Raw genomic sequence first — 27,957 nt, 5'->3', positions numbered from 1 at the left:
GTAATTGTAGGAAAGTGGAAAATAAGAAGAAAATGAGCTAATGGAGGTGATTCTGAATCAGTTTTATCACTGGGGGGGCTTTCTTTATGATCTAAGAGGGTGCCCACGTGAGTCAGCCCGAGTAAGTCCCGAACCCACCTTTAAATTCCTCTCTCACCGGTTGGTAACACCTGCCCCCATTTTCGAATGAAGTTCCCGATAGAGCGATCTCACAAGCGTCATGGGTCTCTCCGAAACCTAAGACGCGTGCGACCCGATCCTCCAGGGATTTGGAAGGTGAGATCGAGGCACCTAACCTGCCGTCACATGAACTCTCAAGTCTTGTACACCCCGAAGGCCTTGATTAATCATCGCCATGACCTACATTCACCCGTGCAATGCACATTAATCTACTAGTAGAAAACTAAGACTCATGGCTATTCGTCCTATAATTTATTAGTTGCATAGAGTAATGGTTCTCTTCCTGGGCATATTGTTGCGTTGTAGTTTAGGTGATTGATTGTGGAGAGTTCTTTGTGGAGATTTGACCATCCTAAACATATCATATCTTGACCATATCGATATTGTAGGGTCCTCAAGAACCTCTGCCTAGAGGAATCACGAATCCCAAATCCCAAATCCCAGGATCCTATTCAAGATTATGTACATAAGTCGTTAAATATGAAATTGATGCTATTCAACCATGAAATAAAACAAAAATTAAATCGTACCACAATAACACAATATTTATGTGGTTCATCTTGTAGCGCTATGTCCATGACCTTGACAAATAGAAATCCACTATCACATTGAATATTACTGTTTTTGGTTACGAGAAATATACATCTCTCTAAACATCGGTAAAAGGCCTTCACCAATCTTCTCTTGTAAACTCGCTTCTCGACTGAGCAACATTATCCCTTAATATCTTCCTTCCCACCACAATGATGCTACTGGAACCTTGAGAGCAACCGTAGAGACTTTCTCTCTAAAGGAGTGAAGATCTTAGATATGGTGATTTTGACTATCACCAAACCTAACACATACTTCTCTATTAAAGAGTGATATGAATTTGTTGATTAATTTTTACTTAATGCTTCAAATTAGGAATGAGCTCCTACGTGGTTAGACTGGGAGATCATCTCAATATGATGTCTTGAATTTCAATCATATCGTAGAAAGAACACCCTGCTTAACTTAAAAAAAAGGAAGGAGAAAATAGACAAAAATCCTACTAGAGATTCGAACTACAACAGTGAAAAAAGGGAAAGAAAAACTAGACAAAAATTCTGTACGATATTCGAGATGCGAAGTGATAAACAATTTCCAATTTAAGAGAACGGGTTTGGGGCATTGGTGCCTAGGGACATGAAGTGGTGAAGAATTTCCGATTAAGAGAATGTGGTCTGAGCGTAGGCTAGAGATAGGTGCCTTTCACATAATATACCGCCTTCCATCTCCATAATTAATTTATTAAAAAGATTAAAAAAAGGAAGACAGAAAAGGCTTCCTCGTCCAAGTTAATACTGAAAAATAGTTTGCCTATCAAAATAAGTAAAACCGCGCCAATAACTCGTCGCAAATTGTTATAGGCCGCTTGCACATTATGATTGGAAGAAAAATCATAAAGTGTTAAAAAGAAGCGGTGGATGATCAAAAGGAAAGAGTGACATGGATCGTCTCTCCCTCTCCTTCTCCTTTACCAGGGTCAGGGCACATATACCATGGACATGGAGGAGGCTGAACAGGCGTCACTCTCTCTCCTACTATTGCGGCAATATTACTCTTTCTTTCTCTTCCTCATCTTCCAGCCAAAGTTCCTCCTTGCTGGGAGCTCTCAGCACGAAGCAGAAGGAGCAGGTCTCTCTCTACATTGACACATTACTGGACTGGAATCAGGTCCCCATCCTTTCAACCTCCTCCTCCTTCTCTATCGTTATATTGTCGCGACATTCTTTGTCCCTCTCCAATGTTCTTTATCGGTAATTTTTTGAGCTTTTGGTGGTGCAGCGCATGAACCTCACTGGTGTGACAGAGTGGAGCGAGGTTGTGAAGAGGCATGTGGAGGACTCCCTCTCTATCCTACCGGTGATAAGAGAGAGATGCTCGGCCGTCACGTCGACTGTGAAGTTGGTTGATGTGGGGAGTGGAGCTGGGCTCCCTGGCCTCATCATGGCCATTGCCTGCCCAGGTTTTTGAGATTGTTTGCTATTCTCTCTCTCTTACTGGCCTCTGTTTCTTCTTTTCTAAGCAATCCATTCTTTTTGTATACATATGGGACTAAAATCGTAACCGTCTAGAGAAGCAGCTTAATTTGAAATTTATGCGTCCATGGTTGTTAACCATGGTGAAAATGTGTGGCTTGAGTTGTTTGCTTGAGAGTTAATGAAGGGATATGTGGTCGACTGCGCACTGATTAAACGGGGGATTCAAAATGTAAACGGTTGATGTGGGGAGCGGAGCTGAGCTCCCTGGCCTCATCATGGCCATTGCCTGCCCAGGTTTTTGAGATTGTTTGCTATTCTCTCTCTCTTACTGGCCTCTGTTTCTTCTTTTCTATGCAATCCATTCTTGTTCTATACATATGGGACTAAAATCGTAACCGTTCAGAGAAGCAGCTTAATTTGAAATTTATGCGTCCATGGTTGCTTACCATGGTGAAAATGTGTGGCTTGAGTTGTTTGTTTGAGAGTTAATGGAGGGAATATGTGTTCAACTGCACACTGATTAAACGGGGGACTCAAAGTGTAAAGGAAAATATTTGAAATAGATCATTTTTCATGTACATTGTATTTGGAATGTATTTAAATGTATTCAGTCATCAATAATGAAAATAACAAGTGATATCTGGCCATTAAGATTGTATATTGAAGTAAATAAAAGAACCACATTTGCGAAGTATCTGCGGCCTGCACAATAGAATTAGAAAACCATAAGAGATTTGGTTCTTTGATTGACTTGTTTTGGTGATGGTGGCTGCTAATTAATCAATTAATCTCCATGAAGGATATCTTTCTTACCTATCAAACAATGAAAATGAAGTTAAACAATGAAAATGAAGTTATGAGTTGATTTCTAGAGTTGTTGATGAATATGGAAGCCAACACGAGGCTGTGCTCAGCTGTCTTGATAAAATGAGGAAAATGTTGTCTTGTTATTGTGTCTAGTTATTGTTCAGTAAGGCTTTGAAAATAATAGCTGTTGGATAGGAGATAGGTTATATATATTCTGTGTTACATATCAATTCCGGAAACACTACCAAGCCTATGATGCAACCGAGGGCAATGATCGTCTTTGAAAGGAACTTCCAATTCTTTCTTTATGCGGAGAACGACCCAAATTTTAGTTGAGTTCTTTTTTATTTTTGGGGATTGCTAGTCATTATCTTTGACTAACAGCCTCCAAATTGCAACATACACATGCACACACACATATGTAATATTCAATTGATTTTTTCGACAATTTTCTTTGTTCGCACTTTCGATATAGTGATGTTGTGGACTGTAATCTGCAAGTCTAGCATTTTGATCAACATTCGTGTTTCTATTGTTTTTAGAAGTTTCTTCTAATTCTAGTTTTTTCTCATCCTAGCTCTAATGCCACGTTAACAATAGCACCAGTGCATGCTGTTTGTGTTGTCTAGTATATGGACATCAATTATTCATCATCATCATCCTCTGAGCCTTCTCCCAAAATATGGACATCAATTATTCAAAAATCTAAAATATGTCTCGATGTATGTGATAAACTAATCCTTCGGTGTGACTACACCGAATTGACAATGTGTTTATTCCTTATATGTCCCTATGTATGATGCATAATAATTATTTTTGAAGAAGCTGCACAAAAAATATATGAACATACATTGGGACCGTGCAACTCTTTACAATGTTCTTTGGACTAGCTTTTTTTTTTTGGAATTATGCTCCTGATTTAATGAGGAATGTTACTTGTAACAGTTCCTCAGAGTGTGTGTTTTATGGGTGGCAGCCGGCTTACATGGTTTATGTTCACATCTTTAATGATCACCTTGTGCTTTTCAACTCTTGAACTGCCAAGGATTTTGTTGTTCAGGTCTAGTAAAAAGAGAATTTGTTTTCTACATGGCTTTCATTTGCATACCTCATCGTGCTGTTAAAGAAACACTGTGTTGATTTGAGAAGGAAACATATTCATTATAGAATTGATAATATAGGCTCATAAATCCTACATTATAACATTTATTGTTATTTTTGTACTTTATAGATTGGCATTTTACTCTTCTGGACTCAATGCATAAAAGGTGCCTCTTCTTAGAGCATGCTATCAGAGTTTCAGGCTTGTTGAATGTGCAAGTTGTATGTGCAAGAGCTGAGGTGATGGTTTGTTTCAAGTCTAACATGTTAGCATAAGTTTCTTACTGTCATTGTAGATGGGTTTGTCACTTGGTTTGCACACCACAATTATTGACATTTATGTGAAGCCAGATTCCCAAATTCACTGTTATTACTCACATAAACTCTCATCAAAATGGCAACTTTATATGTAAGTTTTGATAATACCAACACTTTGTTTCCAGAATATGCTGTTATTATTTGAAAATTGTCATATCTTTTGTGGATGCTAATGTTGGTTTCTTCATAAATTTTTGTGATATATTTTTTCCTTGAATTTTCACTTCATCAGAATATGCATCCATACCCTTATTAATTTATTGTAATTGGTGAATTTACTGAATACAATTGCAATATACTCGTACAATGCCTTATCTTGTGATGTCTTTGCTGAGATGGTTCGAACCATGCTATCTGTAGTGCTTGTGTGTTGTGAGGGAAAAAGAATTACTGCGGTGTTTAATTATTTGCTCTTAATAAAATCATATTTGATTCTTCTGAATTTAAACAATTATAGATTTAGGTAAACTTGATGGAGTTTTTCTAGTAGAATAGCACCTAAGTATCTTGGAACATTGTCATAACTACTATGTGCTTATGTTTTCTGTTATTTATTGAATGCTTATCTTGCACATCTGAACAGACTTTCATCCTACGACACTCAATATGCAACATCATTTTTCGATTGATCACAAAATGCTAAAATTTTTCTCAAGATACGAAATATCCCAAATTACAGAAAACCAGGGCAACTTGTTTGTAGTTGCAGGCATGCGCGGTGTGCATAATGTCACTCATGCCATTCGGGGTCTGACACATCATCTACAATGGGATACAAAATTTGACTCTCCATTACATGAGTCTGTCCATATCTGATACTCCCATATGCCGCCAAACCCCAGCTCAAGCCCGATCCAGCATACACAACAGACTTTAATCTCTTTAAGACCGCATATGGTTGTCATCCAATGCTGGGTGCCACATACATTCAGAATAGCATAGCATCCTCATCAAATGGCTTAGTGTTGGTAGATCGCATGTGGCCACATACATGAAATGAAAGGTGGACAATGTGATCCAGCCAGGTACATGCAGTTAAAACTTTTTCCCTTCTTTCTTTATTCATACCAGCTAGAACACTTACAGGAGTCTAAAAATTACATCTTTTTAATTATGGAAAATAAACCCTAATACAATCTAGGATCTACGCTTGCATACCAAACATGAGCTTGGTTCACCACCTTTTGTAGGCCCTGCAGCTTCCCCAAGCCTTTACTTCTTGCATTCCTTGTAGGATCATATTAAGATACCCCATTTCTTTGAAATTTATTTTTGTTATTATTCATCACCTCTTATTATTTTTTGATTTCCAAATTAATGCTATTGGCAATTGGATCTTCTTATGTTTCCACTCATTCTTCCCATCTGAGTGATATGTAAAATCGATGGATATTGTAGTGTAATTTAAGAATTGTTATTATTACTCGTTATTGGTCTATGAACGGTGAGGACCTTAAACTTTCCCTAAACTCATCCCAAGCTTTGGTAAAGGAGGTGTGTTGTATTTGGTAGGTAGTCAGCATAAAACTTTGTCAAAACTTTTCTTGAATCCTCAATCTACGCTATCTTCTTATTAGTACTCGTTATTGTGTTTACTTAGTGTTCCATACCAAAATGCATGAATACTTATATTTTTGTCATCTTATCATTAACTCTTCATGCTTGTGTATTGGAGAAACACCTTGTTATCTCTTAATGTTTCTATACATGTGATAAAATACTTCTTTTTATGGGTAAGTCAAGTTATTTATGTCTAGTGTTGATTCAACTAATTTGATCCTGGAATTAAATCTTAGGCTTTTGTGGATTTTGTTTGAATATGATAGAGTGTGGGCCAAAATGTTGAATTCAGAGAGGCGTTTGATGTCGCAGTTGCAAGAGCTGTTGCTGAAATGAGAATTTTAGGTCATGAATAACATAATGAGTATAATTTGACTATAGTTGCCTTTCATATCTTGAAAATATGATTCTATTGTTGTTTTCCAAGATTTTATTTTGAAATAAATCATTCTCCCTTTCAGCTGAGTATTGCCTTCCACTGGTCCGTGTTGGAGGCTTGTTTGTTGCAGCAAAAGGTTATGATCCTCAGGTAAGTAATTTGCTTCTTGGAAATACTAATTGGATAATAAGTTAAGGGTTTGTTTACAATGAGTAACAAAGTTTCCTGCAGTGCATAGACATCATCTAGTCGTCTACCTTTGACATAGGTTGGCTGGGTTTATGTCAAAGCACTGTTGGAAACTTCAGTATGATGTCTAGGGGCATGACGGATTGACATGGGATATGCTCATGGAGGCTTCAGGGACAACAACCGACCCTCTTAAGTCCACTTGTTCTTCACAGAGGACGAGGGTGCTGGAGGAATCAGAGGCAGACTAAGAAGAGACAGAGGAGGACGGCTATTAGTAATTGGTGGGCAACAATTTCTAGGAGCAGACTTGTCATGACCCCACCCCCTGACCCCTATCGTACCATGCCGGAGGGCGACAGAGTGCGGGATCACGATCGGAGGTCGTGAATGCCACTCAGGTGGGAGTGAGCTCAACGTATTTTAAAAAAGGAAAATAAGAGAAAACCACAAGGTAAAGCATCAACTCCCATTAGGGCCACAGAAAAAGTCGGATAAATAAAACTATCAAGTTATACATATACAGAACCAAAAAATATTACAATTGGTCCAAGGCAACACGGCCTCACAAACATACATAATACGTTCAATAAAACCACTGAATGGCTACAGCCAACAGACACCTACAGCCTAAGAAAGCTTCCTCATTGAGCGGATCTTCATGTAGGTAACCTCGATTGCCACTCGCTTGTCCTCGACCTGCAGCTGTCAATCTACAAAGAGGGAAGCAAACAGAATGAGCTACAAAGCCCAGTAAGTGGATCAAAACACCTTGCTTCCCTGCCTAAGAATATCATTTTATAACAATTACAAGATATTATAATAAAATCCTCAATAAACATGAGTCATATGTTAAAACTACATCTATCAGAGTATCACAGGTGATTCACAGTGCAACAATAACATGTTATGCCACTGGATACAATACAGAAGGAGATCATTTATTTACTCAACAGTACTAATCTTAATAGAGTCATAAGCTTAGCCAAACACCACATTTACCAGCTAACTCACTCCTTAGTCCACCTACTCTCGAAATAGAAGTCTTATTCATCAGGCCAAGCCAATCCCATTGCTTAGGACCTCTATCATCACTCAGGAGAGAAGACAATGACAAGTGGGTGACCCACTTCGTATTGTCCTCACACACACAATCCCCAGCGCGCTTTGGGGCAATTGATGGGCTCTTGGCCTTGCAAGACACTGCCATCTCTTTGCATCCCGCTAGAGGATGCTACATTACCAAAGGGGTCCCAATGGATAGTGCCAATACATCTTGGGGGGCTGCGACCCACGGAAGTTCACATCACATCCTAGCTCCCTTCCTATCATCAGGAGTTAGGGAAAGATTCCATCGTGGTGCAAGTCCATGTTCCCACATCACATCTCATTGTGGCGCAAGTCCATGCTCCCATATCACATCTCATCGTGGTGCAAGTTCATGCTCCTACATCACATCTCATCGTGTCACATCACACTATCAATGGATGACCCATTGCATAATGCTTCATATCACATCAGTATCAGCATCAGTATCACAATATCAGTATCAGTATCACAGTATCAGTATCAGTATCATAGTATCAGTATCACAGTATCAATATCAGTATCACCGTATTAGTAACAGTATCACGGTATCACAGTTTCAGTATTAGTATCAGTATCACAATATCAGTATCACACTATCACATATTCAGTATCACAGTCTCACATGTTCAGTGTCACATTATCACATATTCAGTATCACAATATTACATGTTCAGTCTCATACTATCACATATTCAGTATCACAATATCACATGTTCAGTAACACGCTATCACATTCAGTATCACAGTATCACATGTTCAGTCTCACCCTATCAAATATTCAACATCACAATATCACAGTTCTTTGGAATCACACTATCACATGTTCATTCTCACACTTATCACATATTCAGTATCACAATATCACATGTTCAGTATCACACTATCACATATTCAATATCACAGTATCACATGTTCAGTCTCACACTATCACATATTCATGTTTTCTGTAATTTCAAGTAGTGACATCCGGTCATAAACAGGGTCATAACTTCCGATCCATTTGGAATTCGGAGACGGTTCCAAAACCAATTTTACACTAGATATACATATCTTTCAAATGGGGGTGGTTTGAAAGCGTTTGGACCTCGTTTGACCCTTCAGAAGCTTAATACAATGAAAACATGCTATCTGAAATCTGCTACGCAATTATAACAATGACATGTCCCTCTTTGAAAAGTTATAACTTTCAATCCACTAAGATGGTTTCAAAGCCAAAGTTCGAGTAAAGACACGTATCTTTCCAACAAAGGTCATTTGAAAGCATTTAAACTCCATTTGGTTATTCAAAAGCTCATGACAACGGAAATGACAGTTCTGGAAATCTAGTAAATTCTGCCAACATTGACATATTCTCATAATTTCATGCATAACTTTCAATCTAGGCGGTATTTTGAAATACTTTCAACATGCAACTTTAAGCCAACTCAGAGATCTTTCAAATGGAAGTGGTTTGAGAGAAATTGGATTTCATTTGGTTAGTCAAAACTCATGGCAACATCAGGGACAGTTCCGAAACTCAGAGAAATCTATTAACAGTGGCATGCTTGCTCATATTAGGGCATAACTTTCCATTTATCGGGAAATTGAACAAATATTGTACATGAACGTTATAATAGACTCACATATCTTTTTAATGGCAGTGATTTGAGGTCATTTGGACCTTATTTGACTGCTCAAATGTTCATTACGAAAGCTTGAAAACTTCTTGGGATTTCATAGTGTGTACAAGACATGCCTCATCAAATTCTCCAAAACTTTTCCATTCACAAAAGATGTCAACATGAAGTTCCTTCCTTCTTACTATAGATGTACAGGGGCATTTTTCTACCAAATTTCACAAATAACAGAGTCATTTACAACACTAAAATGCATTAGGCAATAAGGCTTCAATCTGTAAAAACAGTGCATGATTCTAGTAACATGTAATCACTTCTTACCTCAACATTCACACTTAAAACTACCCTTAATCTCATGCTTCTAAACTATGGGTACAAGGATGATTTAATCCACTTACTTGGTTCAATTGTGCTTCTTCCAACTCAAACCCCTTCTTACAGCCCCCTTATTTCAACTTCTAAGAGTGGGGTAATGGTGAGCCTAAGGTGAAAGGCACTAAGTGTGCTCTAGAGAGAGTGGGAATGAATGGCGTGGGAGGGAGAGAGAGCTTAAGTACCCTGGTGGCTGGGGCGGCTGTCCCAAGGTGGACAAGTGGCAAGCGCCACACATGCACAAAGACAAGTGGCGTGTGTGGCAGCATGCATCTAGCAGGTGGCAACCTCGTTCATGCGCGGCAGTGACACACACGGCGCTACACGCACGGTGCTAGCCCATTTTGCTCCATCTCACTGCCGTCGTGAAAATTTCTTCTTCTTCTTCTTATACACTCATGGTGTTGCCTCTTTCTCTCCCTTTTCATGCGCGGCGTTACCCCTTCTCTCCACACGTGGTGTTACTCCTCTCTCTTCTCACACGGTGTTACCCCTTCTCTCTCTTCACACACGGTGTTATCCTTTCTCTTTCTTCACGCGCGGCGCTGCTCTTTCTCTCTCTTCACGCGCGGCGTTGCTCCTTTTTCTTCATGCGTGGCGTTACCTTCTGCTCTCTCTTCTTACTGCCGTGCGTGCTTTCCTTTCTCTTGGTTTTCCCCATTGGCTCGCCCATCATCTTGTCGGGAAAAATTGTCGGTTGTTACATCATCCCTTTTTAAAAAGGATTTTATTCCCAAAATCACATATTCACCAATTAAATCTACTGGGGGTTTTAAAAACGGTACATTACTTTTTGCAACGCTATTAAGACATATAAAGCATACAATGCAAAGCATACAATCCAACCTTCTAGAAGAAAACAAACGTTATGGGCAAGGCTCTCTACCTCTTAGTCGTTCCCACAATACTTAAACTTTGAGCTAAAATACCCAAGTATTTCCCCAAAAAGATGTGCACGTATTAAGGTATAATTAGGAGGTGCAGGTTCAATACTTAGGGGGGCATAACAAATACAATATAGGAAGGCAATCAGAGTCAAACAAGAAGGTTCAAATTTTTCTCTCATCATTACCAAAGAGCTCACCTCGGGCCGTGGAGGTAGATGCTTTGCCTCCTGTTCCATGAGGGCAAACACCTGACCTTGATTCTCGGGTCTCTCTCCGGGCGTCTTTGCAGGGTAGTCCTTAATTAAGTGGCCAAGCTTGCCACATCCAAAGCACGCTCCTGGCCTTCTTCGGCACTCAGCGGCAGAATGGTTGCTCAGTCCGCAATATGAGCAGGTCGGCCGATGGTTCTCCCTCACATCCCTTGGGAAAATCTTTCGTCTTTTCATATTATCTGGATTAATCTCCCTTCTAAGGTCTTCCCCAGGAGGTGGTCGATTCTTCCTCCCTTTCTCAGCCGGAAATCCTCACAATCCTTTTCAATCTTCAGGGCTAAATCTACTAATGGGGAGAAAGTTTGAAGATTGGCTGTTATTATTCTCCCACGGATATCCGGCCTAAGACCCCTTTCAAATTGACTCGCCTTACATTCCTCCATATTGATGATGTGTGGCGCGTAGCGAGAAAGTTCTGCAAGTTTAGCTGCATGTTACTCTACTGACATCTTCTGTTGCTACAACTCAATAAATTCTACCTCCTTTCTTTCTCAGACTGATTAAGGAAAGTACTTCTCAAAAAAGGCTAGTAGAAAATTTCCCCAGGTTGCCTCAGTTCCTGTCTCATCCCAGGATTGTTTCACCGAGCTCCACCAATGCTCGACATCCCCTTCTAGCATGAAGGTCCCTAATCTCACTTTCTGCTCATCGGAGCAATGCAACACTTCAAATATCTTCTCTACTTGCCTCCTTCATCTTTCAGCTTTTTCCACTCCTCCATGTCCCGAAAATGCGGGAGGGGCAAGTCTCTTAAACTTTTCAATTAGTCCATTGTCACTTTGATCTGGGGTGGAGGCAGCCGAGGTTGGCATGCAGTCTTTCATAATTTGGGTCATAGCCCCCAGTGTCCTAAGAATTCCCCAACGGCTTCAGTGTTGTCATTATTGGAACTCACATTGTTGGCACAAGTCCTCGGCATCTTGACCTAAAACATGAACACCCCAGTTACTAATCTATCCAAGAACCACTCTAAGGACACTTCTAAGACTTTCTAGGCTAAGAATTCTATCCTGGCTGCCCTGATACCATAACTGTCACGACTTCGCCCCCTGACCCCTACCATACCACGCCGGAGGGCGACAGAGTGCGAGATCACGACCGGACGTCACGAACGCAACTCAGGTGGGAGTGAGCTCAACACATTTTAAAAGAGGAAAATTAGAGCAAACCACAAGGTACAACATCAACTCTCACTAGGGCCATAGAAAAAGTCGGATAAATAAAAACTATCAAGTTACACATATACAGAACCCAAAAATATTACAATTGGTCCGAGGCATCACGGCCTCACAAACATACATGACATATACAATAAAATCATTGAATGGCTATAGCCAACAGACACCTACAGCCTAAGAAAGCTTCCTCGTTGAGCGGATCTTCACGTAGTTAACCTCGATTGCCACTCGCTTGTCCTCGACCTGCAGTTGTCAATCTACAAAGAAGGAAGTAAACGAAATGGGCTACAAAGCCTAGTAAGTGGATCATAACACCTTGCTTCCCTACCTAAGAATATCATTTTATAACAATTGCGAGATATTATAAGAAAATCCTCAATAAACATGAGTCATATGTTAAAACTACATCTATCACAGATGATTCACAATGCAACAATAACATGTTATGCCATCAGATACGATACAGAAGGGGATCATTTATTTACTCAACAGTACTAATCTGAACAGAGTCGTATGCTTAGCCAAACACCACATTTACTAGCTAACGCGCTCCTTAGTCCACCTACTCCCGAAATAGAAGTCCTATTCATCAGGCCAAGCCAATCCCATTGCTTAGGACCTCTATCATCACTCAGGAGCGAAGACAATGACAAGTGAGTGACCCACTTCGTATTGTCCTCACACACACACAATCCCCAGCATGCTTTGGGGCTATTGATAGGCTCTTGGCTTTGCAAGACACTGCCCTCTCTTTCCATCCCCTAGAGGGCGCTACACTACCAAAGGGGTCCCAATGGATAATGCCCATACATCTTGGTGGGCACGATCCACCCAAGTTCACATCACATCCTAGCTCTCTTCCTATCTTCAAGAGTTAGGGAAAGATTCCATCATGGTGCAAGTCCATGTTCCCACATCACTTCTCGTCGTGGTGCAAGTCCATTCTTCCACATCACATCTCATCGTGGTGCAAGTCCATGCTCCCACATCACATCTCATTGTGTCACATCACACTATCAATGGATGACCCATTGCATAGTGCTTCATATCACATTTATCAGTATCAGTATCACAATATCAATATCACAGTATCAATATCAATATCCGTATCAGTATCAGTATCACAGTATCAGTATCATAGTTTCAGTATTAGTATCAGTATCATCGTATCAGTAACAGTATTACGGTATCACAATTTCAGTATCAGTATCAATATCACAGTATCAGTATCGCACTATCACATATTCAGTATCACATGTTCAGTCTCACACTATCACATATTTAGTATCACAGTATCACATGTTCAGTCTCACACTATCACATGTTCCGTATCACAGTATCACATGTTCAGTATCACACTATGACATATTTAGTATCACAATATCACATGTTTAGTTTCACACTATCACAGTATCACATGTATAGTATCACACTATCACATATTCAGTATCACAGTATCACATGTTCAGTCTCACGCTATCACATATTTTGTATCACTGTATCACATGTTCAGTATCACACTATCACATATTCAATATCACCTGTTCAGTATCACACTATCACACTAGACATATACAGTTCTGGAAATCTAGTAAATTCTGCCAACATTGACATATTCTCATAATTTCATGCATAACTTTCAATCTAGGCGGAATTTCGAAATACTTTCAGCATGCAACTTTCAGCCAATGCAAAGATCTTTCAAATGGAAGTGGTTTGAGAGAAATTGGATTTCATTTGGTTAGTTAAAACTCATGGCAGCAACAGGGACAGTTCTGAAACTCAGAGAAATCTATTAACAGTGGCATGCTTGCTCATATTGGGGCATAACTTCCCATTTATCGGGAAATTGAACAAATATTGAACATGAACATTATAATAGACTCACATATCTTTTTATGGCAGTGATTTGAGGTCATTTGGACCTCATTTGACTGCTCAAATGTTCATTACAAAAGCATGGAAACTTCCTGGAATTTCTTAGTGTATACAAGACATGCCTCATCAAATACTCAAAAACGTTTCCATTCACAAATAATAACAATATGAAGTTCCTTCCTTCTTACTATAGATCTACAGGGGCATTTTTCTACAAAAATTCACAAATAACAAAGTCATTTACATCACTAAAATGCATCAGGCAATAAGGCTTCAATCAGTAAAAACAATGCATGATTCTACTAACATGTAATCACTTCTTATCTCAACATTCACACTTAAACTACCCCTATTCTCATGCCCCAAAACTATGGGTACAAGGATGATTTAATCCACTTACCTGGTTCAATTGTGCTTCTTCCAACTGAAACCCCTTCTACAGCCCCCTTATTCCAACTTCTAAGAGTGGGGTAATGGTGAGCCTAAGGTGAAAGGCACTAAGTGTGCTCTAGAGAGGGAGTGAGAATGAATGGTGTGGGAGGGAGAGAGAGCTTAAGTACCCAGCTGGTTGGGGCGGCAGTCCCAAGGTGGATAAGTGGCAAATGCCACATATGCACAAAGACAAGTGGCGTGTGTGGCAGCATGCATCTAGCAGGTGGTAACCTCGTTCATGCACGGCAGTGACACGCACGGCGCTACACTCACGGCGCTACATGCACGGTGCTAGCCCATTTTGCTCCTCTCACTGCCGTTCGTGAAAATTTCTTCTTCTTATACTATCATGGTGCTGCCTCTTTCTCTCCCTTTTCATCCGCGGCGTTACCCTTCTCTCTCTTCATGCGCGGCGTTACTCCTTTTCTCTCGTTACGTACGGCGTTACCCCTTTGCTCTCTTCATGCGCGGTGTTACCCCTTCTCTCTCTTCACGCGTTTCATTACTCCTCTCTCATCACGTGCGGCGTTACTCCTCTCTCTTCACGCGCAGCGTTACCTTCTGCTCTCTTCTTATTGTTGTGCGTGCTTTCTTATCTCTTGGTTTTCCCGATTGCCTCGCCCATCTTCTTGTCGGGAAAAATTCTCGGTCGTTACATGACTAGTCAGAATGGAAACATGTCTTCAAGTTGGCAAATGTTGGCATGCAGCTATGTTCGATATATCGTATCCTTGATTTTAGGAACCTATCTATTTGATAACAATCTTTATTCCTATATTAACGGACACCCTATTTTTAGGGGGTGTGAATCTTTTGGTGTTTTGTATATCCCATGATTTCTATTGGGAAAAAGAAAGCTTTCCCAAACCTTAAAAATAGGAAAGAAAACCCATAGGAATAGGGAAAACAAGAGTGATGCCAAACCATAGCAATAGGGAAGACAAGAGTGAGGCATCATGTGGATAGCCTCTTGATTTTTCTCTTTATAAGAGTTGTAGCTTTGTAGAGAGAAAATAAGAGAAAGAAAAATAGAGAGAAAGCGTTAGTTTTGTGTAGTCCTTGGGTGAATTTTCTAGAGAGAGAAAGACTTTAGGGCTTGAGAGAGAGAGCTTGTATCTTTTGTATTATCCATGCTTGTATGATTAATGGAAGAGAACTTTGCTGCCCTGTGGACTTAGCAGCGTGCCGAACCACGTAAATCTGTCACTCTTCTTTTATTTTTTGTACTATTTTTCTTTCCCATTATTTTCCCAAACCTTGGTTCAGGTCTGAGGGCAAGTTTGTGCCTGGCTGATTTTTAATTTTTTTTCGAAAGTTGGGGTATCATCATTCACAAACAATACAATCCTGTGCGGAATGGGGATGGTGAGAATTAAACCTGCATATACTTGAAACCACTTGTGCTCTTTTAATATAGGGTCTCCTACCACATCTTTTTAGGCTGAAGTTTTCGTTACTGTAGTATATCCGATTAATCTGACTCCTTTTCCTCTGTTGTCTCAGTAGTTTCCTTTTGTCTTACCAGTCAGTTGTCTAATTACTTTGTACTTCATGTGATTGTGTGTGCACTGTTCTATTTAATGATCCTAAAAAATATAAGTTCTCTTCATGCAATGAAAAATTTTTATTGTGTGGAGCAAAGGTTATCGTTGCTTTGATCCAGTCTCTGACTGTCTATTTGTATGTTGTCATGGAACCTTCTTTGAAGGAATTATTTAGTTTCTAAATCAGGTACTCAGAACCAATCTTTTTCTTCCCTCATGTGTTTCATGATTCTCTAGTGGACTCTATTCTGCCTATTACTACTACATCTTTAGTATTACCCATAGCTAGTCCATTGTTGCACACATTATGTAGGTGTGACATTGCATCCTTCTAGCACAGGCTCTTCAACAACTCCTCACCTTCGCCTCCTAAAGTTGAGGCTCTAGATCAGGTAGCTATCTTTCCTTGTAATTTTACTCGTGCTTTTTTCCCCCTGTTAATTATGTATTTGAGTCAATGTCTTTTTGTCATTGTGCTTTCGTCACTGCTTTCTCTTATGGTTCTTAACCTAGTACTTGTGAAGAAGCTTTGAAGCATGACTGTTGGAAGCATGCTATGGCTGAAGAAATTTGATCTCTAGAACAAATTGATAGTTGGGATTGATGTCGTATAGAGTCTAGGGTGTCCTTTGAGCAAAACCAAAATGACAATACAACTCTAAATTTTCAATAAGCGGTATTGCATAAACAAGCAAATAAACAATTACAGCGACTCAAATCAGAAGTAAGAACACTTTAAGACATGAATACCACTTAAAAATGATTCTATAACAGTCCCCTTAGGGGGCACAATACATATTTTTGCCCACAAATCAAAACTGTCACAAAGCATGACATTTTTACAAGAAATGAGCTTATACTCTTACATAACCAAATGACATAATATAAACACTTGAAACAAAACTTACAGAACTTTTCTAGACTTTTAACAGTGAGTTGAGTGCTAATATTAAGTGGGAAAGCCAATGGATTCGAACCCTTAGGCCCGGGTCATAACCGGACTTTTTGAAGACTTAATATTGTCCCAAAGATGAATGCAATAGTGGTTTTGTAATCATAGGGTGATCAATTCAAATGGGAAGCTTGAAACACTTTTAAAACAACTAATAAAGCCCAATGAGAGATATTAAAATAATGGTGATCAATTTGTAAAAGGAATGAGAGAGATCGGACTCAAAACGAGCCAAATATGAACAAACTACTCCATATGGTCCACCGGTCCACCAATGTTTTTTTCAATGTAACAAGAGGAACTCTAACTCAACAATTGAACTTTTAAAATGGATATTAATTTTCTAAACTTGAAGATTAATAAAGGATGTGCTCAAGAAAATTTGGATGGAAAGGATCTATTAGAAACTAGACATGATTCATAAATCAAGGTTTAAGGGGCACACCTTATAACTCTAGCTTAAAGATCAAGGAAAAACAATGATAAAAGGAAGTTAAACTTATGTAAACATGAATTTACAGCCCGTTTAGATCTTGGAGAAGTGAAGCAATGAAGGAGAAACTCACAAATAGATGATACCTTGATGATGACATGATTGACTTAATTTTGTAGAAGGAAGGAGCACCATTAAAGATCATCATGTGATCAAGAACATGAACCAAAAGAGGCCGAACGTGGAGCTCAAGTTTTGATCTCTTTTCTCTCTTTCTTTGATTCATGAAAAGTGTTTTCTTAGAGTTTGAATTGGGGCTTCAAGTGTATTTATATGAAATGTATAAGTTATGAATTGATCATGACCCTTGATGTACTTCATCAATGGCACATGAGAAGCTAATTATCCTAGCCACTCATTCCCATCCAACCACTAGGATGAAGGGATGAGATTTAAGCACCTTATCACCTCATAAACCCTAAATCAAAGCCACTTTACCTTTTTGTCCTTGTCCCTATATTTTAATTCGAATCATATCCAAAAGGGCTTTACATAAAGACCTTTGAATATTAGTAGATATATAAGTGTAGATATTGGTCAAGGGTAAGGACATTTTGGTAAAAAGAGTCAATCACATGGGAAAGATAAAAAGGGCTTATGACACCACCAATAGAATTAGCTCAGCCCACACCCATCACATCCACCTTACACTCTTCATGTGGGTCATACAAATGGGGCACATCCACATGAAATGTTCACATAACATATTCCCATGTGGATAATAATATTTAAAACATTATTTTATTTTAAAATTGCTTTGTCTCTACACAAGCCAAGCATGACACATGTGTGAAATTTAAGCATGTGACTAAAATCCAACTTTAAGTCATAGCAATATAATATAAGGTTTGAAATAAAAGAAAGAGAAAAAAGGAAGGTAAGTGACCATGTGCCATAAGGTCTCCTATGCATGGGAATCTTCTCCCAAACAAGGGGGCCCAATGTGAGGGGTCCATGGTGCCATGTGGCCACCCTATGGCCACTGGGCATCCTCATATAAGCTCGCACAATTTTGAAAATTACATTTTTGGTGATTTAAAAAATCCAAAAAATTCTTAAAAAATTCCAATAAATATTTAAATCATATTTAAACATTTTTACATCATTTCTTATTTAAATAAAATCGGACAAAAGTTATGTTAGATCGCGAGGTTTTGATTTTAGGCATCGAAGTACTCTATTGGGCTAGTCTCGAATGATGTTCCACTATGTCTCAAGTTGACTCAATGCAATTATACTCCACAGTCTATAGCAGAGACACATAAATGGACACATCAAAGTTATTGAGGCAGAGCTTCCATCATCGGGTTCTCAATAGATTACAGGCGCACCCCTGTGGGACATATTCCTACTTAAATACATGTGTCATCTCAAAGCGCATGTGCATTGGCTCTTCTAAGTCGGATAAAATTTAAGAATAGTGGCTTCCCTTGTGAATGAAAACACACATGCCATGGAATGGTCTCGTGTCAGGTTATAGACTCATTTCCCATGATTCTTGACCATCTCATACAGGGCCAACTCTCAACAAACACTCGGGTTCTATGTTACTCGATTGGATTCTTCAAGCCCTGGCTAATCACAACTAATCATGAGGCATTCTAATAAAAATTCCTAACTAGGCGGTGACCCTCACACCTCTTAAAGAAATTGATTTATCAAAACGTAAACTCTCAGTGCCTCATGTACTCGAGGTAAAGAGAATCTGGGCCCTAGTTCGCAAAGTACCCAGATTCTATCTCTCTCACTCACTCCCACTAAGCGAAAGACTCTTGGCATTAAGGCTTTGAAAGGTCATATTGCCAACCTGGACTTGGTCCTCATCCTCCTGGGAAGAATCTTATTGGTTGTAAGTATTTATATAACATTGAAACCTTACTGGGAAGATCAATGATATAAAGCAGAGCTTGACTTGTGGCTAAAGGTTATTGTACAAGATACTGTTGTATGTACGAGATAGTCTTGTATGGTATGGCTGTATACACATAGGAGGAGGTCTGAATTATGAGGAAACATTTGCTCTAGCTGTTAAACTTACCACTGTTCTGGTGCTTTCATTACTTGTGGCTGCCGGACATCATCATTTGCATTAGATGGACGTAAAGAATGCTTTTCTTAACAGCATTCTTCAAGAAGAGATTTAAATGACGCTTCCACCTAGATATCCTGACCCTCCAAATCCTGGACATCTGCTTAAACAGGTGATTATGGTTTCAAACAAGCTCCTCAACTTCGTTTAGTCATTTTAAACTGGCAGTGGCTTAGGGGGTTTCCCTGAATGTTTTACATTTCCTTAATTCGTGCACTATTCAGGTGGCTTGGTAGCAGTTCTGCTTGTTTGTGTAGGTGACATGTTTCTCACAGCTGATGATACAGAAACCATTACTCAGATGAGGCACCTTTTACAACAGTTCAAATGACCAATATGGGGCCTTTATTATATTCTGTTGGCTCAGAGATTACTCAATCTGCTTGAGGGATCATTATTAGCCCAACTATGCTTATGAACTTATTTCTTGAGCCACCTCACAGATTCGAAGACTGATACTTCAGGAGAACTTAATGTTCGTTTATGTTGTATCTGCATTTGATGAAAAACCATTATATGACCCTGTTCTGTGCTTCCAGTTGTTCAATGGGTTACTATATCTCACAATTACTGGACCATATATCAGTTATGCACCTCATTCTATTTGCCAATTTTTCTAGGTTACTTGCTCAGCTCATGCAGTTGCTACTGAGTGGATCTTATGGTATATTCAGTCCGCACTAGATTATGGTCTCTTCTGCTTTGAATTATTTAATCTTCACCCTATGGAATTTGATAATTCAGCCTGGGTTCGCTCTCCAGACATGTGCAGATCAACTACAATGTATTGTGTATTTCTTGGTTAAACACTTTGTTTTTTGGTGATGCAACAAACAAGATATGGTTTCCAAATTAACAGTTGAAGAAGAGTATCATGTTTTTTTTTCTTTTTTCTTTTAATTTGGGTTCCCCTCTGATGAGATTTTATGGATTCATATGCTTCTCTTGATTTAGGTGTCCACCCTTCATTGCCAATGCCGCTCTCCGAGGATAATATTTGCGCTATTAGGATTGCCACCAGTCTGTATTTTGTGATGTACCAAGCATATTGAGGCTAAATGTCATTCCGTTCAAGAGCTTTGTGCCCTTCTTATGCCCTCCCTTTTGTTTCTCGAAGATCAGCTTGTTGACCTATTTACAAAAGCTCTTATTAAAGGTTTATTTCTTCTGATGAGCCAGTTTTGGGTGGGGGAAGGGGGTGGATGGTGTTAATACGGATATTAGTCTTGTATTAATCTCAATTGTAATAAATGAGAACTAGTCCCACAGTTTCTCTATCTACCTCCAATCGAATATTCTCTATCTACCTCCAATCGAATATGTTTCTACTTCTGACAGCTACCAGTCATCCACTACTTTTGCTGTTATTAGGGAGTCATTAGCCCAGAAATCTTCCAGTACCATACACATTCAGAAAGGGTGAAGTAGTGCTGATTCGAAAAATACTCCATGATGTAAAACTGCCTTTTGTAATTTAGAATGCCTTTTGCACTGACATTTATTCTCAGTACATTATAGAAATCTCTGTAGATTCTGACATTAACATGGAACCCCCAGGTTCTGACAAACCAATCTGATTTTTCTGCGTAGGACAAGAATTGACAGGCTTCATCCTCATGGTTTATAAGTGAAAGGAGCATTAGTATAAATGGACATCCCAAAATATGGGGATGGATCCTGGGCAATATTACTAGTACGGACTACACTTTCTTCTGTGGTCTATCGAAATGAAGATTGTAAGAATAGTCTGTTGCCCTGTCTACTTTTGCGATAAAATAGCTTGATTTGCCGATCAGCTCCTTATTTCCAATTGCGTATGAAAAGAAGTTTAACAGGAATCACACTTTGTTGGCAAGTTTTTATATTTCGGGTCTTTGTAATGTACCTGGAGAGGTGGATGTGGAAACAGGTCAATTGGTGGATATGGGTGTCCAAAGTGTTTCTCTATTGAAATATTTATTTACTTTCGATATGTTATTTTGTTACACAAACCAAACATTGACTATCATAACACTTCAAAACATTTGACGCATGCCTGTGATCTATTGGCTGAAGTGCAAATGCTGATTGTTTGTTTCAAATTGTGTTTGTGTAGCTTCCTTTTCCTTATTCCATGCAGGTAGAAAATTATGTACTACATAGCCCTCCAAGTCACTTCAAAACGAATTTCCTTTTCGTAGTTTCTTGAGAAGCGGTTTGAAGAAAATTGATGTAATATTATTCAACCCTCTTGCGTTATTGGATTTTATGTTTTCCACAGGAAGAAGTAGAAAATGCTAAGAAGGCTATTAGAGTGCTAGGTGCTTCCGTTCTACAATCGTGTTGTGGTATGTCGCATTTGAAATCTTTATTATAAAGCAGCCGAAACTATACATGGTAACTAAATATGTACAATATGCATATACATATCGAGGGAATATCTGGTTCTTAGAATATCAATCGTTTTTCAAATTCATTTTGAAACAGTCCTTGCGATTTCTATTTTTGAACGCCTGCAGTTTTTACTTGGACCAATAAAAGAAAAGCATGCCATGGAAATGAGAAGTTCATTGCTATATAAGTAGTATATTGTTGGACATTCTACTGTCAGCTGAATAACTTGAAAAATTGAAAATATGAAAACTCAATCCCTAAGGTATATAAAATATTCCCATGTTTTAATATCGGATGACTCTGAACCATCCACGTTTGTTATGGATCTGCCAGCAAAATACCATTTCATAGCTTCAATAGTAATCAAATAAATGTTTTTCTTTATAATGACTGCTTCACTACATCTTGAAATTTTGTGGCTTGGTATGTTGGGAGCACTTGATGCATTAATTTGTGGAGGAATAAATGGCGATCACTATGAGGATAGGTATTCATAGGCCTCAAAAAAGAAAGGAAATGGCCAAGATTGTAGCTCATCTGAGACTGATACTTTGATCTCTATGAAACCCTTGTTGTTTGAATGATGTTACTTACTATTTTTTTGTGTTGGGTGTATGATTAGAGTGTAGTGAGTGGATATGCTTCCTATCATTGTTTTAAAATGCTGGATGCGGTCGAAAGCGGTGGGGGGGCCGATGCAGCAATGCCGGCAATAAATATAAAAGAAATTTAAAAATCTAAAAAAGAAAGGTTAATGCATAAAAAAATATATGGAGGTGATATGTGATAGTAGGTATTTAGTTTATTCATTAACTCCAAAAGTATTAGCTGTCGGGGATTCTGTATCCACTGTCCCCTGATAGAAATTAAAAACTTGAAACTACCTTCATAAAACATTCAACAATCAACAACCGTAAGCACAAATCTGCAACCACAAACTTTAAAGTTAGAAAATACTACAAACTAAAAATCCATGAAGATTAAAAAGTTTTAAAGTTAAGTTCAAGAAGAGTAAATACAATCATCAATTCATCATTATTTCTCAAGTCTTGAGAGTGAGATTTTAAATTTCAATTTTTCAAATACTAATTCGAAAAGTCATCTTGAGGGTATCGATTCTTGACGGGCTATGAAACCCTGGATTTGTCGTCACAAGTTCATCTAAACTTCTTCAAATCCACACCCAAAAGGTACAAATCAATAACCAAGTATCAACAAATGCACATATAGAAGAACTTCAACGAAAACAATTTCAGCGCAAATATGTCTTTTGATCCAATCGATCACAAAAATGCCACGAATGTGGCTGAAAATTGTTGTTTGGGTGGTTTAATACACCCCCAAACCCTCTCCCCCAAATTTCAAATGTCAAAAATACCATTTTACCCGTCCCTGAGGGATACTGTTTTGAGAAAAAAATTGCTGAAAATTATGTGCCATGATGTGGTGTATGAGCTATGCGGCTTTGATGCAGAGAGATATGCGGGCGCATATCTCCAAACCGCATGTGCGGTCAATTTTGATGCAGTACGCAGCGCATAGGCGGCCGCATGTGCGGTGATGCGGCTGCATATTAAAACATTTCTTCCTATCTAACTGCTTCTGTACTCTAATAAGACAGTGCATTGGAAATTTATAATATCACATGAAAGTATTGTAGCAAAGGGACTGTCACAAAATATTAAACCTGCTATTTCTAAAGTTTGGGTATGAGTTTTGGGAGCAAGCCTTGTGGGATCTTTTTGTTTAAACTGAACCAGGGTAGTTTCAGAAATCAAAAATTTTCTTTATTTAGACAGTTCAGAAAGTATTGAAATATTTAAAATACTATGAAGGTCTAAAGTGTATTTGAGAGAATGAGGAAACATTTTTTTGTTATTCCCCTTATATAATGTGTGTGAGTTTTACAATGGAGAGGGCGAATTGACTTGAATACCGTAAATATTCGAAGGACAGTTTTGCACCCAAGCCTATTATATGAAAGAAAAAAATACGTGAGATAATTATGGAAACTTGGAAACCAGAATTACAAACTGTACTTGCAACCATTAAACACTCCACATAAAGAAGAAATTTAAGAGCTATTTGGGAAGAGATACAGGCTATGAGATGACATTCATCAGGAGGCCCCTTGGTATATACCTTGTTAACCCTCATCTCAGAAGCAGTTGAGTCATTGAAACTTTTTACCCCTTCACTTAGGGACTCTGAGAATGCATCGTTTGATAGATTGAAACTGCCTCTCATTGTGCAAAGGGCTCATCCTTGTACTTGAAGGCCTTCAAGGCATGTTCCCTTTGGGGCATGGGAGCTCACTTCCTCCATCCCCTTGGACATCCCAATAAGAGATCTTTCACGAGACTTTGATATACTCATAGCATGAGAAGGTACACCTCTAGGTAAGTCTTCGTAAAGAGTTGTAGACCATGTAGCTTACATGTCTATCTTTAGAGGGTTCTAATTGTTGGAGATCTTCCCATTGTCTTCCTAGCTATTTTATCCTAGATTTTTCTTCTTTATCGTGAGTATTAATTGGAAAACCAGCTACATCCAGTTGCTTGTAAAAAGACCTGGACTTTTATCTAAAGAACCAGTCTAAGGTTCACCTGAACTTATAAATGAACAAGCCACAATTTTCGTAAGAAAGGTCATTGGGAAACTGTCTGACCTTGCAGCCTTGTCATGGCTTAAAAGGATTAATGACATATAAATTTCATCTTTATGAAAATGTCTCAGGCACTTTTGCTGATTCAGGTGTTAGTCTATTGAATTCAAGCCTGTTTGTATTGAGTTTTGCACAGCCCATCATATGTATAAAGCTTATTATAAAAGTCAACAAGGGCTTGTGTTTCTACTCGTACTCCACTATTGAATTGTTTATTTGGGATATTATAGTTTTGTCCCCTTAAACAATACCTCTCCAACCATAGCATGCCATATAGACCATTTCATCCCTTAATCCTTGTGATTGACAGCAAGATTGATCAATTTCATTGTATCACAAGAAAAAATTTGAGTAAAAAATTTAACTATTGAAAGTTAATTTCTGTAGAACTTTTCTAACTGGAAATTTGTGGGAAAGCGTTGTCATAAAAGATCTCTTCCGCCAACTTTCACTTGTGTGTGGTCCGAAGAGGCTTGATGTCCCATCATGCGGCTCTTTGTAGAGCTTTCCAAGAACTCCCTTTTGAAAGTGTGGCGTCCTACACAATTACGTAATGAAATACAATGTCAAAACCAGGAACATTTCAACAATTACAACCATTAGGCAAATGAATTACTTTCTGAAAATTGAGTTGCAGTTGACTCTTTTTGCCACTTATGTGAACAATCTTTGGGGGGAAGATGCAAATGATAAGAAGGAATGATCTAGTCAAGGTGAAGAAACAAATATTTTGAAGAGGAAATCATGTGGTCCTAGATGAATACACAACCACTATTATAGCGTTTCGTGATCAATCTGTCCATGTATAGAGCAGCTGCTGAATATGAAAAACGTTATAGACATCATTAGCAATCAGACATAAAGAAACCAAAATAATCACACTAATCATGGATGTGAAAAGTAAAACACAGTTGTGATGAAGAAAATGTCCCTAAATGAGAAATGGCTGGCTTAATTGAAATAACAATTGTAACAGAGTGAAGAAAGATATGGGATCAATAGGCAGGCAATTTATGACGCGAGGGAGAATGGAAATTGATGAATCTTAATACTTGTCTTATCTACATTACTGTATGAGTTTTTGTATACTAACTGTATTAACATGTGCATTTGTGTGTAAACTGAGGTCTATGTTGTTTCTTTATGCAGTTGAATCTAAGGGTCCATATGGGCAGCGAACTGCAGTTGTATGCATGAAAGATAGTCCGACGCCCAAAAAGTATCCTCGCCAGCCTGGTTTACCGGCAAAGAAGCCTTTGTAACACAAGTAACTACTATTGTGCTTAAAACATGGTCCAATTCCAAGTATGCATCTCTGCCAGCCATGTGTGCTGCAGAAGAGTGTGTAATGATTACCAAGGCTGCCTCACTCCTGAGCTTTAATGTATTCCTTTGTTCTTGGCTGTAATATCATTGTGAATTGTGGAGTTTTAGGGAGCTAAAACATTTCAATTTTGTATACTGTAAAAGCATGATAGATGGATTTTCCCTAGTTAGATTTGCAGTCTCTGGCAAAGAAAAATATCTTTACAAGCTTTGGCGGACTGCTGTCACCCTTCTAGCTCCTTTGTAAAAGATTCAGTTGACAGAATGAAAATCTCTTTGGCAAACAAGTATATGCTGAATACCACCTATACAAGTCTTAAAAGATGTTATTTTGACCTCCAAATTCTAAACAAGATTCTGTTTAGGTCGTCATGACTTCGGGTGCTCCTACTTTTGGGGATAAGAGGGGGTGGCATCGTTATACGGATCATTGATTCTTAAATTTCGTAAATGTTTGGGGCTTTCAATCATTTTGGTATGAATTGAAGTTTCTCATTCGTGGTGGCCTTTAGTTTCATGGACATTGACATTAGGTGCTGGTCTTCGAAAGTAGGACTATGTAAGCCGGGCAAGTGTATATACTGATTAATTTTTTTTTTATTTTCACCACCCGGATTACTTACAATAGTCCAAATATATTATGAAAAACAATAAAAGCATAAAGAATATCAAGGACTTTCACTTGCTATTTTAATCGTTTTTTTATTACACATGAAATTGCATAAACTTGATCGTTGGGAGCATGAAGCACAACTCTAAAAACAAAAAATAAATTGTTGAAAATTTTTTGTAGAATTTTGCACACCTCACTCTGGGTCTCCTCCGTTGATAGCGCATCGGATTATGGTCTTTATCAAATCTGTTAAAGTATAGGAAATCTCATGCTATCAATCTTGTCAAATCAAAGAGCGATAGTGGAACTATAGGTTAGGTCTTAATACATAGTATGGTAGGCTAGATTTCAATACTTAGTTTTGGGGTGTTTCCCTTTTTGAAACTCCTAGGGTGTGGCCTGCTTTACTTTTCTCAAAGATAACTCAGTCTTAGAGAGGTTAGAGAGAGAGGGGATCAAGAGGGAGAGGGAGAGATAGAGAGGGTGGCGTGCTACCTCGTGAAGGAGAGACAAAGCTCAAAGTGTAAAGACCAGGACTTTCATGATGATTATTTATATACAATTTTTAGTATTAGTCATTCTTATAGAGAATAGATCTTGACCATTAATCATAGAAAACCTGTGGGGTGAGAGATCTTAACTATATAATTATTAGATCAATCATCATGATTAAAATGAATGTGATAGAATCTTATCTTTCAATTTCTTTAATCTAATCCTATCAAATATAATTAATATGAAAAATATATCATACTTTCCTATCTCTTTCATAAATATGTTACGCATGCTCTATTTTGAAAACCATCTGTCTTAATTTTCAAGACTTTTATCATTTTTACTTAATTGATTAAGTGGCTTGATTTGGTGGCCATCAAAATAAGAATGAGTGTACCAAGTGGGGCAAGCCTCTCATGGGGCATCTAGTCGGCCCCATCCATCACCCACATGTAAATTATGGTGGGCCCCATAGCTCATGATGGGCCATCATATGTATACTGTAATTTATAAAATGATTTTTGAGTATGAAAATAGATTCAAAATTACAAAACAATACTCAATGCCATCTCCAAACCACACCATTTAGTGAGTCTAAGATTTAGTGACATTCATGTCACAATTCAGTTTTTACATCCGAAAATCATGATGCGTGACATTCACGTCCCCAATTATTCCCGCAGGTTATCAAATACATGCACCCAAACTTTCTTAAACAGCAGGTTACCAAAGATTATCAAACACAACTACTAACAGTTCAAGAAAAATCACATTCCACTTCCCAAGAAAGAACTTCCTATTTTTAGAGAACTTCCTCTCCAATCGAACATGCCCTTAAGTGTAAATCTCTTGATCGCTTATAAAAAGTAATAAACAACTACCTTCACTTATGCCTATACTTCAGATTGCAGTCAAATATTTCCTTACAAACGATCACAAACATCGTTACTGTGGATTAACTCAAGTAACAAAGGGATACTTTTCACCAGGGAAATGATTTTCTTTATGCTTTTGGATTTTACACACCTCACAAAGACTCTATGCCACCACCAGTGTTTCCAAATTCGTTGGTCGAGATTGTGAATCGCAGATATGGACTAGGATTTTGTCTGATCTCATTGACTCGCCATCGGGTTCCATTAG

General features: G+C 38.5%; 1 protein-coding gene and 1 long non-coding RNA gene across 20 annotated transcripts; both read left to right on the top strand.

Moving 5' to 3' along the window:
* The first annotated feature begins 1,535 nt into the window (after window positions 1–1,535).
* On the top strand, window positions 1,536–25,990 carry LOC18427358 (S-adenosyl-L-methionine-dependent methyltransferases superfamily protein). Of its 19 annotated transcripts, none has more exons than XR_016061533.1 (8): window positions 1,536–1,878; window positions 1,990–2,170; window positions 4,225–4,334; window positions 6,239–6,317; window positions 6,434–6,501; window positions 6,756–6,994; window positions 21,603–21,669; window positions 25,530–25,600. XR_016061533.1 is itself a non-coding variant. In XM_006836404.4 (7 exons), the coding sequence occupies exons 1-7, from the start codon at window positions 1,651–1,653 to the stop codon at window positions 25,640–25,642; spliced, it is 846 nt and encodes a 281-aa protein (XP_006836467.1). In that variant the 5' UTR covers window positions 1,536–1,650; the 3' UTR covers window positions 25,643–25,990. The 19 variants fall into 19 exon arrangements, 10 of the variants coding, with proteins under 10 accessions (XP_006836467.1, XP_088730988.1, XP_020518771.1 ...); XR_016061529.1 differs by having other exon boundaries at window positions 6,715–6,994; XR_016061532.1 differs by having other exon boundaries at window positions 6,708–6,994.
* LOC148780956 (uncharacterized) lies at window positions 7,304–20,617 on the top strand. Its single transcript, XR_016061537.1, has 2 exons — window positions 7,304–19,454; window positions 19,567–20,617. It is a non-coding gene; the product is annotated as an uncharacterized LOC148780956 (long non-coding RNA).
* Window positions 25,991–27,957: the final 1,967 nt, after the last annotated feature.

This window comes from Amborella trichopoda, chromosome 8 (assembly GCF_054954075.1).
Source record: "Amborella trichopoda isolate Santa Cruz 75 chromosome 8, AtrichopodaSantaCruz75HAP2 v2.0, whole genome shotgun sequence".
NCBI classification, from domain to species: domain Eukaryota; kingdom Viridiplantae; phylum Streptophyta; class Magnoliopsida; order Amborellales; family Amborellaceae; genus Amborella; species Amborella trichopoda.
The sequence above is the reverse complement of the archived record's forward strand: the minus strand, read 5'-3'. Positions and strand labels throughout refer to the sequence as shown.

What these genes read in the sequence shown, in the direction of transcription:
- LOC18427358 (XM_006836404.4), top strand. Translation starts at nt 1,651, where the DNA reads ATGGATCGTCTCTCCCTCTCCTTCTCCTTTACCAGGGTCAGGGCACAT. An exon ending in CATGGCCATTGCCTGCCCAG is followed by an intron (nt 2,171 to 4,224) that starts GTTTTTGAGATT and finishes TGTACTTTATAG; the next exon opens with ATTGGCATTTTACTCTTCTG. An exon ending in TGCTGAAATGAGAATTTTAG is followed by an intron (nt 6,318 to 6,433) that starts GTCATGAATAAC and finishes TCTCCCTTTCAG; the next exon opens with CTGAGTATTGCCTTCCACTG.